This window comes from Populus trichocarpa, chromosome 3 (genome assembly GCF_000002775.5).
Source record: "Populus trichocarpa isolate Nisqually-1 chromosome 3, P.trichocarpa_v4.1, whole genome shotgun sequence".
Lineage (NCBI taxonomy): Eukaryota > Viridiplantae > Streptophyta > Magnoliopsida > Malpighiales > Salicaceae > Populus > Populus trichocarpa.
In genome coordinates, this window is record NC_037287.2 from 12,372,121 (window position 1) to 12,389,444 (window position 17,324).

The 17,324-nt window shown below is 31.4% G+C and overlaps 1 protein-coding gene across 1 annotated transcript; it reads left to right on the forward strand.

Moving 5' to 3' along the window:
- Window positions 1-3,803: 3,803 nt before the first annotated feature.
- On the forward strand, window positions 3,804-10,988 carry LOC7456102 (phosphomevalonate kinase, peroxisomal). Its single transcript, XM_024598182.2, has 10 exons — window positions 3,804-3,975; window positions 4,262-4,412; window positions 4,604-4,701; window positions 4,925-5,034; window positions 5,128-5,180; window positions 5,568-5,939; window positions 6,897-7,001; window positions 7,580-7,807; window positions 8,978-9,100; window positions 10,509-10,988. The coding sequence occupies exons 1-10, from the start codon at window positions 3,968-3,970 to the stop codon at window positions 10,773-10,775; spliced, it is 1,515 nt and encodes a 504-aa protein (XP_024453950.2). The 5' UTR covers window positions 3,804-3,967; the 3' UTR covers window positions 10,776-10,988.
- Window positions 10,989-17,324: the final 6,336 nt, after the last annotated feature.

The following is a 17,324-nucleotide window of genomic DNA, read 5'->3' on the forward strand; positions in this document are numbered from 1 at the left end:
ACCCAACAAGAAAATTACTTGTATGTCCCCATTTTCTCCCTTGTATCTAATTTATATTTATTCCGGATAAAGTTTTGTGGTATTAAGGTTTTTCTTGCAAGTTCAAAATTCCTTCAACGCTAAAGACATTGCCCAGGCTCAATCAGTAATACGAGGTAAAAAAAAAGAAGAACAGAAAAACTCCATTGCAAATCAAACTAGAATCACACCTGACATTATACATTGAGTGGTACCACTTCCCCAGAAAACAGAGGAAAATGCCATTGATCAAACCCATAAAAATATGGTGGCAGCCTGTGTGGTCTGGTAATATTTGTGTAATACACTGAAAGGAACAGGTGACTCTTCAAAGCGACAGTTCAAGCATTACACAGAGAATTTCACACCTTCATCATCAGCTGAAGTTCCCTTAAAGATTGCAAGCTTCCCTTTATGTTCTAGAAGTTTCAATGCTCACATCAAAATTGTGCGATCTATTCCATGAAGCTCTGGTGTTTAGCACAGAAAACTTGATATCAGCATAAATACAACAGGAACTGTGCACAATAAAGAGAGAGTGGATGAGAATTCCTTGATTCGATGATCCTAAAGATAGACAAAACATTAAAAGACGCGAGACATGCAGATAACAGGACAAACACCACTAGAAGCAAATGGACCACAGCGCTCTTAGATTTCATTGAGAGCAGTACTAACAGGCGTACCCAGAAATGCCACCAACTTTGAGAAATTCCAAAAATCATTAAAATCTAACCCACGAACAGTAGCAACAGAACTTATTGCACGTCCAGATGTATTAAGCTCTTCTTTTTTGCCTGGCAAGTTTCAAGCCTGTATTTTACCATACTCCTCTCAGTGGTATGGTATGTTTTGATAAAAAATTTCGTCGATAACTGCCAGTGTAAATTACGATGGAATATGTTTTGATAAAAAATTTGACAAAATAGAGAAATAAAAAAAATTCCATTGAAAATGTGACACATCATTATTTTCTGAAAAAATTGCCGACAAACATTCCATCACAGAAATTAAATGAATAAAAACTCGTGAGTTCTCTCATACCCCTACCTTCCTCTTCTTCTTTCTACTAAAAAAACAACAGCCTCTTCTCCCATGATCAATTTCTTGTGAAATTTTGCCACACTAAGTAGGCAAACATATTTATTTATATTTTTTGGTTAATTTATTAAAAAAATTTATAGTATTTATAGTTTGCTTAGATATTTAAATATTTTACAATTTTTTTCCTAAAAACTTTTGTTGTGCTAATTAATGATTTGTATGTTGGGTTTGTTTGAAATATAAGAGAAATTGATTTTATTTGTTATTTAATGAAATTGAGTTCAATGTTGTAACTTAGATGTGTTATAATTGAAGAAATGATAGATTATTTAATAGGTAAAATTATATTTTGTCAATTTTATTGTCAATTGAAATTTTAAGAAAATTTAGGGAAATTATTTTTTTATGGAATTGATAATAATTAAAATGTATTAATATAGATTGAATAAGTTTGAATTAAACAAGTGAGAATAATTAGTTGGGTACCGATTATTTATTGTTAATTTTATTGTTTAGATCACATTTTGACGCAAAATTGAATTTGTGTAAAGATGATAATCAGTTCAAAATTGGATTTGTATAAAAATGATAATTACTTATTGGATTGTAAATTTATTTTAGTAAAAAATTAAATTTTGAATTGATAGTTACACTATAATAAATATTGTCATCAATATTCTATACATGTTTTATAAGTAATGGTTGTATAGGCATGATTATCTTAAAAGGGTTTAGAGTTTTATTAATTTCATACTTTTTAATTCGAAAAATATTAGTAAAGGTAAAATTAATTATAAGTGTTTAAAGTACAAGAATAAAAAGTTTTCACGATGAAAATGTGACGATATATTTACTTAAAAAAAGGAATTAGGGTTTTATTCTGTCAACAATGTGTTTGGGAATTTTTTAGCTACATATTGCTTAAAAAAAGGGGGGAGTATCCATGGCATCCATTGTGAGGTGATCTTGTTTTTTTCCTCTTCTTTCACTCAAATGAACACAATCAAATTTATCTTCTTCTTTTTTAACAGATTTAAAATTGAATTGAGGAGTTATGAAAAGATCAGGGACCCAAATGGTAAAAAACATTGGTGGAGATGCAAATTGAGAAACAAATTATAGGTTGGGGAATAATTTAAGATTATTCCAAAAATAAAGTGTATTGTAAGTGCACTAATGGTATAAAGTATTTTAATAATAATAATAAAAAGGATAGTTTAAATTTGAAGGTCAACAATCCACGTTCCACAGAGAACAACTTCCTCCAACAATAAAAGTCAACATTTTTAATTTGAAATACAACCTTAGAACTCCAAACCAAAGGGTTGAAGAAGTCAAGAAACTACAGCACAAAAATATTAATGTGGGAGGCGGCCCGTTAAATTTGTTCAGAAAAGAAGGGAGAAAAAACAAAATAAATGCTCATTTTCAACATGAAATAAGCAAAATCTTTATGCCCTTCTGTTTCCCACGACAATCCCATGCGTAAAAAAAATATTTTTTTATTTTTAAAAATTTATTTTTAATATTAACATGTTAAAAACAATTTAAAAATATAAAAAAATCAAAATCAAAATCAATTTTTTTTTTCTAATAACGGCATCTCCGTGACGGTTTTTCTTAATACCTTATTTTATTTGTTTCAAATTTCAATGGCCAAGGACTGTTTGGACAAGACATTTACGTCAATGTCTGCGCGCTTACAATTTTTTTTTTTTTTTTTGCAATCTTTTTCTAAATTCAAACTTAAGATAATAATATGAAAACAAATTCATTTATCAACAAGTCAAACCTATCTAATGCAGTATCTATTTTAATATATAAAATTGGAGTTAATACTAAGAACATAATAATTCTCAAAGTAACTAATTCTTATAAAAAATTAATTTTTATTATATTTTTAAATTATTTTAATATATTTATGTCAAAAATAATTTTTTTAAAATAAAAAAATATTATTTTAATATATTTTCAAATAAAAAAATATTTAAAAAAACAATCCCAACTATACTTTTAAATCTCATTTAAATATAAAATGTTAACTTATAAAAAAAAATTCAAAGTTTTCAACTATAATTTAATATTATCAATTACTTGCACTCAATAACAAATTATGAACCAGAAAAGAAAATCTCTTATTGGACGACTTAATCGATAATGAGGTGAACACCAGGGGAAATGGGTAAATTTCCTTTCTAATATCAAAAAAAAAAAAACCAAACTAGAAGAAATAATACATTTTATTAAATATCATGATTATAAATAATGATATTTTTTAAAAACTTTCTTGCTTTTAAGTGGTGTGTATAAATCACTATATTATTGTTGGTGAATATCTTTATATCTTTTTAAAGTATGAAACTAGTTCTATTTGGAGTTTCTGACTGTTCCTTCTAATAAATATGTTTTATGAAAATCAAATTTATATTCCTATCTTTATAAGAATTATAGAAATATTTTAACCGTTAAACTAATACGGTTTTGAAATTTTATTGTGGTTGATTTGCTTTCAAGTTTTTTTTTTCTCCTCTTATTCTTTAAATTTATGACAACCATTTTAACTATTTCTTTAAAATATTACTATTTCTAACAAAAACTTTTTAAAATGTTGTTATTTTCACTGTGTTATTTCATTAAAAAAAAAGGGAATTCTATAAGCGTATTTCATTATTTTTTTAAAACAGTGCTATTTTTTTTTTAAAAAAAAGGGAAATAGGGGCGAGAAAAAAATATTGACGTTAAAACCAACGAACGAGCCAAAGTGGTTGAGTGCGTGCGGGTTGTCGTCCTTTGAATCTCCACATCTCTTTCCCTCCTTCCTTGCATTTGCCTTACGAAATTCGAAAGATTTAACTCTTGACTGTACCTGTCTCAGATTGCAAATCTCAAAGAAGCTAGCTTAGCTATGGCTGTGTAAGTTCAATTCTCCTCACTTCAAATATTATTATCCATTTCTTTTGCAAAACCAAAAAACCCATGCTTTGAATCTCCTTCTTTTACCACTGAGAGAGTTCTAATCTACACTACTGCTATGATAGTAGAAAACACAAAGTGAAGAAATCTGAATTTCATTCTTTTTGTTTCTGGGTTAACCGACTTTGTATAATTTTTTAACGTTTGCTGTTTCTTAGTTAATTATTGATCTGGGTTTTTTAGTTAGTGTTTGATGAGACTGGTGTTGTTGATGTTAATTTAACAGAGTTGCTTCTGCTCCTGGTAAGGTTTTGATGACTGGGGGTTACCTCATATTGGAGAGACCTAATGCTGGAGTTGTTTTAAGCACAAATGCTCGTTTCTATGCCATTGTTAAACCTCTTTATGAAGAAATGAAGCCTGATAGCTGGGCCTGGGTGAGGGATTCTTTTAATTTTTGTCATCTTTTAGCGTTATTTTGGTTGTTTCTGAGATTATACTATTAAAGTCTCAAACTTTGATAATCAATGCATAGTATTTAATTTGTTTATCTCTGCTTTTTAAAAAAAACGTAATGTGACCAAAGCGTTGGAATGTTTTTTGAATATTTTTTTTTGATGCATGTCAGGCTTGGACTGATGTTAGATTAACATCTCCCCAACTCTCCAGAGAAAGCATGTATAAATTGTCACTGAAGAATTTAATGCTTCAGTGTGTCTCTTCAAGGCAAGTTCTTTTGAGGATTGTATTAAGTGCTTGTGTTTTACTGTCATTCGGGATCCCTGATAGTCCTTGTATTCCTGATCGATTCATTTCAACAGTACCTACATATATCTGATCATGCACGCCCAGCACTAAACATGTTGAAGGTTATCTAGAAAGATATCCCTAGGCCAGAAAAGTGCAATTGTTAAGGAAAATGTATGGTTAAATGAATTTTGTGTTTCAGTGAATCAAGGAACCCTTTTGTGGAGCAAGCGGTACCATATGCCATAGCAGCTGCACATGCTTTATTTGACGAAGATAAGAAGGATGCCTTACACAAGCTACTCTTGCAAGGTAATGTTGATGCTTATGTTTTCTTTATCCTTTATGCAATATTCACCTATTAGGACTTCAAGAATCTAATGTTTCTACTGGTTATTGAGGCAGGCCTTGATATCACAATTTTAGGTTGCAATGACTTCTATTCATACAGAAATCAGGTATTTACCTTTCTTTGCTTTTGCCAGCTATTGTGTTATTTACACAGATAAAATTCTGGCAGAGCATATTTCTAACTTGCTCATCTCCCTCATAACTTTCGGTGCCCTTTTGTTTCATCTTCTCTCCCCAACAGTTGTTCTTCGACCATGATATGCGTAACTGTCAGTTAGATTGCTCTTTAACACATTTAATTTGATTTTGCATCATAAAATATAACAGCACACATTCCTTTACAGCAGCCAACAATTTTATCTCATAAATAAATTGCAAAAAAAAAAGGTACATGAGAACATTTAATTATTTGATTCTTGTGAATGAGATGCTCGTATAAGAGTAGAATGTTTTCTATTATAATATTTTGTTAACGTGGCCACCCTTTTTCAAAGATTGAAGCACGTGGACTCCCTTTGACACCAGAATCATTGGCAGCTCTTCCTCCTTTCACATCAATTACCTTCAATGCAGAAGAAGAAAATGGACAGAATTGCAAGCCTGAAGTTGCAAAAACTGGTTTGGGTTCATCTGCAGCAATGACCACTGCTGTGGTTGCTGCTCTGCTTCATTACCTTGGAGTGGTTGATCTTTCACCCGTGTCTAAAAATGAGGGATCTGCTGATCTTGATGTGGTGCATATTATTGCTCAAACTGCTCATTGTATTGCACAAGGGAAAATTGGAAGTGGTTTTGATGTCAGTTCTGCAGTTTATGGAAGTCACCGTTATGTCCGCTTTTCACCAGATGTTCTTTCTTCTGCTCAGGTCCCTCCCTCCATCCCTCTCTCGCCTCCTCTCCCTCTCTGTGCATCTAATGATTGGGTTCATGATGTCAATTGAGAGGTTACACCATGACTGCATGATCATTCCCCCATTGAATTTGATTCAGAAGTAAAGAGATTAAAATTACATTTGCAAGTTAAATGGCCATTGGTAAGGTAAATACTGGTTGATTTGCTGTTTACTTTCTTTGATATGCGCTCGCTGTGAATCCCATCCTGGGTTTGAGGGTTGTATGGCTTCTTGAGGAATTGACGTGTAATGTTATCACCTAAAGTTGAGCAAAGGCCTGTATTCTAGCTCCCTCCCCCTCCCTCTTTCTTTATCTATGCATATCCATCTTCACCATTAAGTTGTGAAGAGTTTTTATGGTATGTATTTATATCAAAAACTGGTAAGTACTCTAGTATTTTGGATGCCATGCAGACTTGACTTTGTAAAAAACTTTTTCAGTAATTAAGCATAGTTGATTTCTGCATAATTTTACCATCCATTGTCTTCCTAAATTTTATTCAATTTGGTGTCTGTGATCTCTATTTGTGAAAACAGTAATAAAACCTTTAATAAATAAATAAAATCCTTCATCGTTTACTAGATTTTAGCACAAATAATTTCCTGTGCATTTCTTGAGGCAAGGTTAAAGGTTTTTGAATAAATGACAAAGTTTACAGTTCTCAAAGGGTGATGTGTAAGAAGACGACTTATTCAGGTTGCATTAATTGAACCGTGTCAACTGCCTCACTATTGTGTAGATCGTTGCCAATTTTGGAATAAATAAAATTAACAATCATGCGTGTCTATTTATGTGGATAAAGATGTTATCTGTTCCTGAAAACTGTATCCTTGCAACTTTCAGAACATTATATGCAAAGTTGAGAGTATGTTTTATGCAACTTTCACTAGAGTTCATTTTCCTTAAAAACTCCATGGAAAACGTTGCAGGATGCATTGAATGGAACACCATTACAGGAAGTCATGGCTGCCATCCTAAAAGGAAAGTGGGACCATGAGAGGACCAAGTTTTCTTTGCCCCCATCGATGAACCTTGTGAGCATCTTGACATATACTATTGATGTTTCCTTATGTGTATGAATTTATGGTTATGCTTTTGTTGGAAAACATGTAGCTGTCCTACCATACAGTTATATAGATATGATGCTGAAAGCCCTATTCCAACTTTAGTTTTAAGAGACTTAAAAGAAAAAAAAAGGAAGGAAAGAAAATCTCTCATTTAATCTCAGTTTCCAGAAACATGGCTCCCTTCTGTCTGATTTTGAACATTTTTTATGCACTCTCACGTGGTTTCTAGGTATAATGAATTTGTCCTCTTGTCATCCTGTGTTATTGATATTGATGAGAAGCTCGTGCTTGTTGGTTGACTACACAATAGATGTGAAGATTCTATGAGAACAGTAATGATTAAAGGCATGCATTAACAAACTGAGGGAGGCAATCAAAAGAAAACTTTTTTTTTCTTTTAACAAATTCAGGGTAGAAAAGGGACAATTTTAGCTGCAATTTCCTTTTCTTTTTCAAACAACAATTTTTTGGTTTGTTTGAGATTTCCACTTTTTGCAAAGACCTTAATAACTGTTTGCTGACAATAATTATGATGCTTTCCAAAGTTATTAGGAGAACCAGGGACTGGAGGATCATCCACGCCATCAATGGTAGGTGCTGTGAAAAGGTGGCAGAAATCTGACCCTGCAAAGGCCCAAGAAACATGGAGAAAGTTGTCAGAGGCAAATTCAAAACTTGAAATCCAATTCAATATTTTAAGCAAGCTTGCAGAAGAGAATTGGAATGCTTACAAATGTGTACTAGACATTTGCAGCAAGCAAAGGTCAGAGAAGGTATTTGTTGGACTTGTTTCTGTTATATCTAAAAAGAGAGCACTCATAAAACCCTGACAACTTTCTATTGATTGTCAAACAGGTTATATGCATTTATGAACATTGATTTTGTCTGGAATTGTGAGTCGTAGATTGTGTTGTTTGTGAAACAGTAGTGAGTTAAATTTCTTGATTTTCTATTTTTATTTGATTTTTACCATTCATCTAGAGTTTCCTTTCCTCATGAAAGGTCACCTACTGCTGTTATCCTCCAGTCATGTAGTAGGAATTCTGTGAAAGACAGGTACTGGAAATCTGTGGTTTTCTTAAGTACTGAGACATGCCTTTGTTAATTTTATCCTGAAAAATATTCATTTCAAATTGAATAAAGCCTTAAATAAGTCACTGCCACATTGCCAGCACCTCAATCATGAATTACCAGAACAGGAAATCTGGTTTCCAAGCTTTGACTTTGGTGGTAGAGGGGTGTTTGCTGCGGGGCAATGATTTATCATATATTTGAATTTTACTTGTCAATAAACAAATAGATAAATATAGAGCAGGAGTCTGAATTTTTTTGGGGTCTTCTATAAAGGTCCTTGCCTTCTCTACTCTTCTCTTCTTCCTCATTCATGGTTGTTGAAGTCTAGGTAAAGTGAGTTTTGCTGGACAATAATGTAAAACCTGGTTATCAGTAGGTGCTGTTCTTTCTTATTACCGTAGCTGACATGACATTATATACTTCCCTTGCTCTGTACTTTCCTATTGATCTTAGCTTATTCCAAATTCTCCCTTGAAGACCATTAGCATCTCTGACTAAATAGTACAAGGAGACTAACTAACAATGCACTATTGTGGGGTTCATTCAGCCTCATACACGAGTTTAACTATTCTCCACAGAAAAGTGCTGTACCTGAAACATGACTGTTCTAATAACAGAAAACTGTGTTTGACAAATGTAGACATGAATGAACAAACCAATTAGATGCTTGTTTTGAATCATGTCTAGCTACACTAGTTTCATATTGTTTGTGGATAACGATGTGCAAGCTGCCAATTACTTCGTCTATGCTGTCAAAGTATTTTTTTATCCTGTTTTTTTCAATCTTTTATGTTTGGTGCTCCTTCCTTACGTTGTGACTTTTATGCCTAGTGTTGATTTTGATATAATGTCATGAATTGCTTGAACAGTGGATAGAACAATCCACCGAACCTAGCCAAGAAGCAGTTGTTAAAGCATTGTTAGGAGCAAGAAGTGCCATGGTTGAGATCAGAAATCTGATGCGCCAGATGGGCGAGGCTGCAGGTGTCCCGGTAGGTTTCTTTCTCTTTCTTTGTTCCCGAGATACAACTTTTCATATCGGAGTGAAATGTTTATGGATATGATAAAAAGAGGACTAGGACAATAATTTTTGTTATTATATAAACATCAATGTTTCTGAGTAGCACGTTCGCTACTTTAGTACTGGCTAGCTATAGTGACTTCACCAATGTACTATGTTACAACGGCACTGCCAATTAGGGGTGAGCAAAAAAACCGAACAACCGATTAAACTGGGAAAAACGGAAAAAAATAACCGAAAAAACCGAACTGTAAAAAAAAACGATTAAACCGATTAAAATTTTGAAAAAACTGGCCGGTTCGGTTCGGTTTCAGTTTTATAAGCAAAAAACTGAACCGAACCCAAACAAAAAAAACCGGAAAAAACCAAGCCAAACCTGGAAAAAACCGAGCCAAAACCGAGAAAACCGAACCAAACCAGTTTGAACTGGTTTTTGTCCTAAAAAACCGAACCGAACCGAAACCGGTCGGTTTGAACCTGTTTCGGTTTTAAAAAAAATAAAATTTTCAGTTTGGTTTTTTTTTTCTGATAAAAACTGAATCGAATCGAAAATGATCACCCCTACTGCCAATGTATTCTTCTCCTTTGGCTACTCTCCTGAAAGGTATATTGACCTTCCTGCTATGCCATGTAATGGTTTGACTTTATATGGCTTCTGCAAGTGTCATGCTGAATGTTTGATGTAAGGGTTCTAAACCCTTCTCGGTTCTCACAGTTGGGCAAGATAGGAATAGCATAATCATTCTGCTGTCTTATCAATATCATACTCAAATATACTTTCCAGCTTACTAGTTCTTTCCTTAGATAGGATCTCTTGGGTTAGCTATGTACTAACTGCAGTTGTAGTTTATCACCCAGTCCCTGCTCTGGATGCCTTGTGCCAGTGTCCTTTTGTTTTTGGTACGGTTTTTTTAGGTAGTGCATACGTTTGCAATTCTTTAATTGAAAAGGATGAGCGGGGCACATTTTCGGGCCCTGAAAAGTGAGAACATTTTGCAGCTGCAGAATATTTGTTGGAGAAAGCTATTTATAAACGTTAAATAGAATAAGATGAAAGAAACTTTGTACTCGTAAGATCCCATGCGGTACAAGAGAGAGTAAGATTTTAATATCAAGTGCATAGACAACTGCCTTTGTCACAAGTTAAAGCTATGCACAAAGTTTGCATGCAACTTCTGGCTGGGAGATTTTCATTCGTGTTTTATTTTTTTCCTTGCAACATAAGCCAACATTAATAAACAGCAACTTCATAAATCTGTTGTGAAATGCAAGTTGAAGATGTTGTGCTGGGTTCTCATCCTGCTTCTCTAATGGAACAAATATTAATTTAATTAGGTTTTTAGCTTTTTGATGTTTAATAATCTTTTTGAACTTTGCAGATAGAGCCTGAATCACAGACTCGACTTTTGGATGCTACTATGGACATGGAAGGAGTTTTGCTGGCAGGAGTTCCTGGAGCAGGTGGATTCGATGCCGTCTTTGCTGTAACCTTAGGGGACTCTGGCAGCAATGTCGCCAAAGCTTGGAGTTCTCTCAATGTTCTGGCCTTGTTAGTCAGAGAAGACCCACATGGTGTTTCTTTAGAAACTGGTGATCCAATAACCAAGGAAATCACAGCAGCTGTGTCTGCAGTTCATATTGAGTGAGCTAGGTCTATAATCTTAATAATAGAAAATTTAATTCAGAAAGATTTGTATTAGATTTTGTGGACTGGTTCAGTTTGAAAAGGGTTGAAAATGAAAGAAAATCCTGGTGAACAGTATCAAAGTTTGCTCATAAAGAAGAGGAACAGTATCAAAGTCTGTACCTGCCATGCCTGCCTTGAGTGATATCAAATAAAGCTGCATGTGTTTCTTCCACTTTTATTTGTTAGCTTACTGATATAGAAAGATTTTATTTGGTTATTGAACTTCAGAAAACGATGAATCTGAGATACTCTTTTTTGAGGTTTCAGATATCAAAAACCTGACAGACCCTAAATTTTCCTGGGTTTGCTTTGACTGTAATATTATGTACGCTTTATCATATAAACAGCAGTGCTTAGCCATTTCCAAATTCATAATCCTGTGATTAACCATTTATAAATTCATATAAACTGAAGAATTCCTGATGTGTATCTATGATTTATGACCTTCCAATAATTATTGGTGGTGCCTAATCTCAGCTAACAATTTCCGTTTTAGACATTTTTTTTTGTGTTTTCTTACAGCTTAGGGTGTTCTAGTTCAAATTAAGGGCATGTTTGGTGAGAGGGTAATAATTTTTAACCCCTTTACTTCTGTTCAGTACAGCTTCGGAGGAAGGGGAAATTTTCAAAGAGGTTAACATTTAACCCCCAAAAAATTGAAGGGTGGAATTTTATTTTATTTTTAATTTAACAATATTCTATTCTTTCTGCGTTTCCTTTCATTTTAGGTCACAACTAGTTACTTATTTGTTACTTATTTCGTGTTTTTTCATGGGTTGAATAAAAAATAACAACTTAAAGCCTACATTTAATTTTTAGCGGGTTATTTTGATCTTATGATCTGGATTATAAATTTGACGAGTTGGCTCGCCCTTTATTACTAGGTTTATATGTTTGTCATGTTAACTCAGACTAGTTTTTTATCTTTTTTTTATTAAATTTTATTCTTTTATGTTTCATTATTTGGAAATTGAACTACATTGTTTTTTCCTATCAAAAAAAGATTTTTTCCCAAGTTATCGTGATTGTTTTATTTATTTTTTAAATTTTAGTCTGTTTATTATTATTGTTTTTTTTATCATCTAATTAAAGTAAAATCAACTTATTTAACCTAGTCGGGTCTATAACCAGAGTCATAGATTTTTCTTGTTTCTTTAAAACGTGCTCATGACACCTAAACATTATTCTTTATGGAAAAAAATAATACGACCCCGCGATGTAGTGTGGGTCCACATCTAGTAGCAAACACTAATTGAGAAGGGGAATTTATTGTCCCCCTCCTCACATATCATTGTTCATTGGAAAAATGATATATTTTTTTTTATTTTTAAAATTTATTTTTTTTATTTCATCATTTAACTTTGAGCTTATAGGGAATTGAGCTTCATAAATTGTATCAAAGATATACTTTTTATGAGGTTAAACTAATATTTGATACATATCATGAATTTTACAGGTTAATTTATGATTTTTTATTTGTTTTTTAATTAATTTTTTTCTAATTTTATCTTTCAATGTTTTAATGAATGGAAATTATACTATTTAATCTTGAAAAAAACAGTCCTGTACAGCCAAGCTCGATAAAAATAAGGCAACTATGTGCTCAATATATGCCGCAATTGCTGTTTTTAGGTCGTAGATTTAATTTTACGGCTTAAAGAAATGATTCTGAGCCAAGTCTCGAAGATCATTTGCCATATTTTTAGGCCTAAGGTAAGACTATAGCTTTGTTTAATGATAGGACTGTTAGCCATCTTTGGACAAGAAGGAGCAATATCAAGGTTTGATGTTAGGTTGGTTCGTTGAACAACTTTCTCAGTGTACGGGATGCATGTGCCCTATAGCCTATAGGACATTGTATCTATGTTCACGGTGGGATATCAAAATTTATTTGTTTTTATGTATTAAAAATATTTTAAAAAATATATTTTTTATATTTATATTAATTTTTTTTATGTTTTCAAATAGTTTTAATGTATTGATGTGAAAAATAAATTTTAAAAAATATAAAAAAATATTATTTCAATGTATTTATAAATCAAGTTAGATTAACCTTTCAAGCTTATAATTTAAGTTATTAATTTCACTAGATTTAATAATTTTGTTTTTAATTTAGTTATATAATAAAAAAACACAAAAACATCAATTTAAAATCAATAATATGATATATCAGATAGTGGTTCACGTGAATCACATAACATGATGGACCAACCCCAACTGCACCAATTTCTCGTATCATGGGGTCGATCATGATGTGCTGGATTCCCCCATCGATTAATAGTCCAAGCAAGAAACCATCCAAAAAAATATAAAAATATCTCAAAGAAGAAGGGACGAATGCTAGAGGAGCCGAGCCGTGCCGAATCTCATACCAAACCAACCCAGATCTTTTGTGCCAGTTGACTTGCGATTTCAATGGAATAATACATAGATTCTTTCTTGCGAGTCTGATTGCAAGTTTATTTTACTTTAAAATATATTAAAATAAAATGTTTTTTAGTTTTTAAAAATTATTTTTGATATCAGCATATTAAAATAATCTGAAAATATAAAAAAATATTAATTTAAAGTAAAAATAAAATAAAAAAATTTTAATTTTTTTCAAAAATATTTTTAAAACACAAAAATAAACAGAACGAACTGTTATGTGTTGTCGGGCAAGCGATTACCCACGGCTTCAAAACGGATCTTCTCCAGCTTTTTTTTTTTTTTTTTTTAAGGATAATAGGTTACATCGTGGTGGTTTTTGACCTTTTGATTAGAATAAAAGCTCGAATTGCCAGCCCTTGTACTCCAAAACAATTAATTAAAAAAAAAAACTAAAAGAGATAATGAAGTTATCGTGGAGTAAGACATCATCAATTGTGGATTATAATGCTACTCTATCATGTTTCTTCTCCTTCTTCTCTATGTTTTTGCATCTTTTACTTTTCTAGTCACTCTGTATTTTTTTTATCCTTTAGTTTAAGCTTGATATTAATGATTTCTTTATGTTGGTTTGGTATGAGATTCTCGAGGTGTCAAACAAATAATAATTAAACACTAGATTAATGTTTGATTTGGTAAGATAAAATTTATTTTTATTAATTAAAACAATTAAATATTTAGGAATCAAATTTAAAAATAAAACAAATATTCAAACCGGAGACTGAATTTAATGAACAAGAAAAAAGTGGTTGGTGGTTGTGAGACGTACGCAAGCAAAGGCACTCTTATGTGGCCTCGATGAATCATTTTTCTTTGTTTTCCTACCTCTTTTTTTTTTTGTTTACGTGTCTGGCTTGTTCCCTTCAAATTAGGAAAGTGTCAAATTTAATCTTTATTTTTTATTAAAATTTTCAGCAATAATTATAGCTTGGTTTTGTAAAATTGTTATTCGATGAACAATAGAATAATGTTTGTAATATTAATATGCAAGAAAATATGATATGTGATTCATATTTTTTATTTTTTAAAAAATAATGATAATGCAATAAAAAAAAGAAGAAGGAGACATAATCATATTGGGTTGCAAGGGACACCCGCAGTTTTTTTATCCTTTAATCTTTTAGTCACCTTACTTTGATTGTTATAATATAAGATTCTCATATAGTAAAAATAAATTTTAAAATTTAATTAGCGCTAAATTGATCCTTTTTTAAAAAAAATCCATCCTCATAACAGACATTTTTTTTTTTTAGTTTAACGTGAGTATCCGGGTCAGCTTACGCGTATCTCGACTAATCCCACGGGCCTTGAAGTTAACGACCATGTAAGCCTCCAGTGACCATCATATGAGCAACCACAGGGCTCGAATCTAAAACCACAAAAAAAATAAATCTCTTGATCCCAAACTTTTATTATTGATCCCATCTAGATGGTTAAATTTACAAGTCGTGGGTAATGTAAGAAAAGGAAAGCTGAAAAGCTCTCGGGTGATTTGTTTTATGTTATTTCAGCTGTAGCTTGTAGATTCAAATATGCCTCCGGATGCTGGGACCCGAAGACCCAATAATGTAATAAGTACACCACTTCACGGGTGGGTCCGAACTTGCATTAATTACTGTCTCCTCCGTATTCCCTGCAGATGCAGATTGGACAGCAAAACATAAATGAGATTAGAGTTTTATTTTAATTCCCTCATTTTTACTCGCTGTAACAGTAAAAATAAATATACGTGGCTTATTTTCAATAGTGTGGTTGTAATTATTTTTTAAAATATTTTTTATAATAAAATGTATTAAAATATTTTTTTTTATTTTTAAAAAAATTATTTTTAAGATCAGCTCATCAAAATAATTCAAAATATATAAAAAAATTAATTTTTAATAAAAAAATAATTTAATTTTTTTAAAAATACAGATACAGCTGCGTTTTTAAAAACTAACTTAATTATATAATCTAACATCATAATGTTTCTGGGTGGCATCAACAAGGTCGCAAGTGGTGCATGAAGAAAATCAATCTATGATGACATTTTCATTTCTCTCTACTTTCATGATCTTGGATTTTATAAATAAATCACTAACAGTTGATTTTAATATAAATATCAAATAATAAAACTTTTATTTATCCAGATTTTGATTTTTTTTTTAATTATGGGTTTTCGGGTCAGTTTACATGCACCTTGATTAATCTTTCGAAACCCTAAGATTAACGACTAAGTAAATTTCCAGTGGTTCTAAAATTTATAGCACTCAAACTAGCGATTTATGAGAAATAAATCTAAAACCTAACCAGTCGAATTATAAATCTCAAAGTTAAAATAACCCTTTCTTTTTGTTGCGCTAGTGAAATTTACTTCTTTTTTCTCGTTTTTCGCTACCTGGTAAATGCATTTGAAATGGGGCCATACGATTTAACTAGGTAGTTATTTAGAATGGAATTTATTAAGTAATTTTATGTTATTTTAAAAGTAATTAGATACAACCTATTAATTATTTTCTGGGATTTACTTTAAAAAAACTAAAAAATATAACCAGAAAAGAGGAATTTTAGATTAAAATATTCTTATTATTTTTGTGATTCATAAATTTATATTCTTTTCTTTTTATTTATATATTTTTCTTTAAAATAAACAAAAAAAACTAATATATAACACTAGTTACCCATCGATTATTATAAATTTTTTCGCATTTACTTAGAAATAGAAAGAGGTAGTTATCGATATCTTGAAAGTAGAGGTAAGCAAAAAACCTAAAAAACCAAGAAAACCGAAAAATAATAACCGAAAAAACTGAACCGTAAAAAAAAACCAATTATAATTTTGAAAAAACCGACCGGTTCGGTTTCAGTTTTATAAGCCTAAAACCGAACCGAAACTGAAAAAACAAGAAAAAATCGAGCCAAACCAGAAAAAAACCGAGCAAAAATAAAAAAAACCGAGTCAAACCTGGTGAACCGATTTTTATCTTAAAAAACCGATCGAGCCAAACCAAAACCAAGAGCTCGTTTGGTTTTTTTTAAAAAAATTCAGTTTAATTATTTTTTTTTAATAAAAATCAAATCAAATCCAAAATAATCATCCCCTCTTTGAAAGCGTTGTTTATTTGTTACGTGAAAGACCGGCATGGCAACTAGATAAGCAATAATTATTATAGCAGAGTTCATAATGATCCCAAATCTGGCCACATAACGTTCCCTTAACGCGCGCGCGGAATTAACAGTCAAACGCAGACGGAAAACAAAACATATTTTTAAACATCTTGGTCGTGTGTGCGTTTCCTTTCCGTCCCCTTCACGCTGACAATGACATGTCTATCCACACGCCCACGAGCTCCCCACTGCCCGTCCTCATTATCGTCCTATTTTGCGTCTGATTACTGTGACAGAAAAGAAATTAAAATCTATTTTTATCCAAAAACTGTCCGGGAGGTAAATTTAATTGTATTTAAAAAAAATTGATTTTTTTAAATATTTTTAATTTTTTTGTTATTTATTAGGTAGATTTGTTTATATAGAAAGTTAAATGATATACTTAAATGTTATAATAATTAATATATAAAATTATTTGAGTTTATTTAATTAAGTTAAAATGAAATTGAATTGCAGGTGGATTGTGTGAATTAGTTATGGGAAAGATGAATTATATTAAATATGACTCGTTGAGTTTATTGTTTATTTTTTAAAAAGTCAAAGAGGCCGAAAAAAGGCCTCTAAATTTTAAGATCACGCGTGTGAGACCTACACAGCTGACCGCGCATATAATACCTGCATTTATAAATCAATAATTAAGTGGGTGTTAGGTAGTGAAGTTAAAATATTGTTTTTTAAAATTTATTTTTTTATTTAATATTTTTTTATTTAATATTTTTGAATTGTTTTGATGTATTTATATTAAAAATAATTTTAAAAAAATAAAAAATATATTTTTAAATAAAAATATTTTAAAACAGAATATTTACCATGGTCTCAAAAAGTTTTATATATTATTTTAAAAAAAACTCCGTGGTATTATCCTTAAGAAAATACAAGACACAAAACCAAAATGAAGTATGGCCCCACTTTCCCTTCTACGGGACCCGCAATT

Coding starts and splice junctions, on each gene's coding strand:
- LOC7456102 (XM_024598182.2), top strand. Junction 4,702..4,924: donor CTTCAGTGTGTCTCTTCAAG/GCAAGTTCTTTT, acceptor TTTGTGTTTCAG/TGAATCAAGGAACCCTTTTG. Junction 7,808..8,977: donor GCAAGCAAAGGTCAGAGAAG/GTATTTGTTGGA, acceptor TTGCTTGAACAG/TGGATAGAACAATCCACCGA.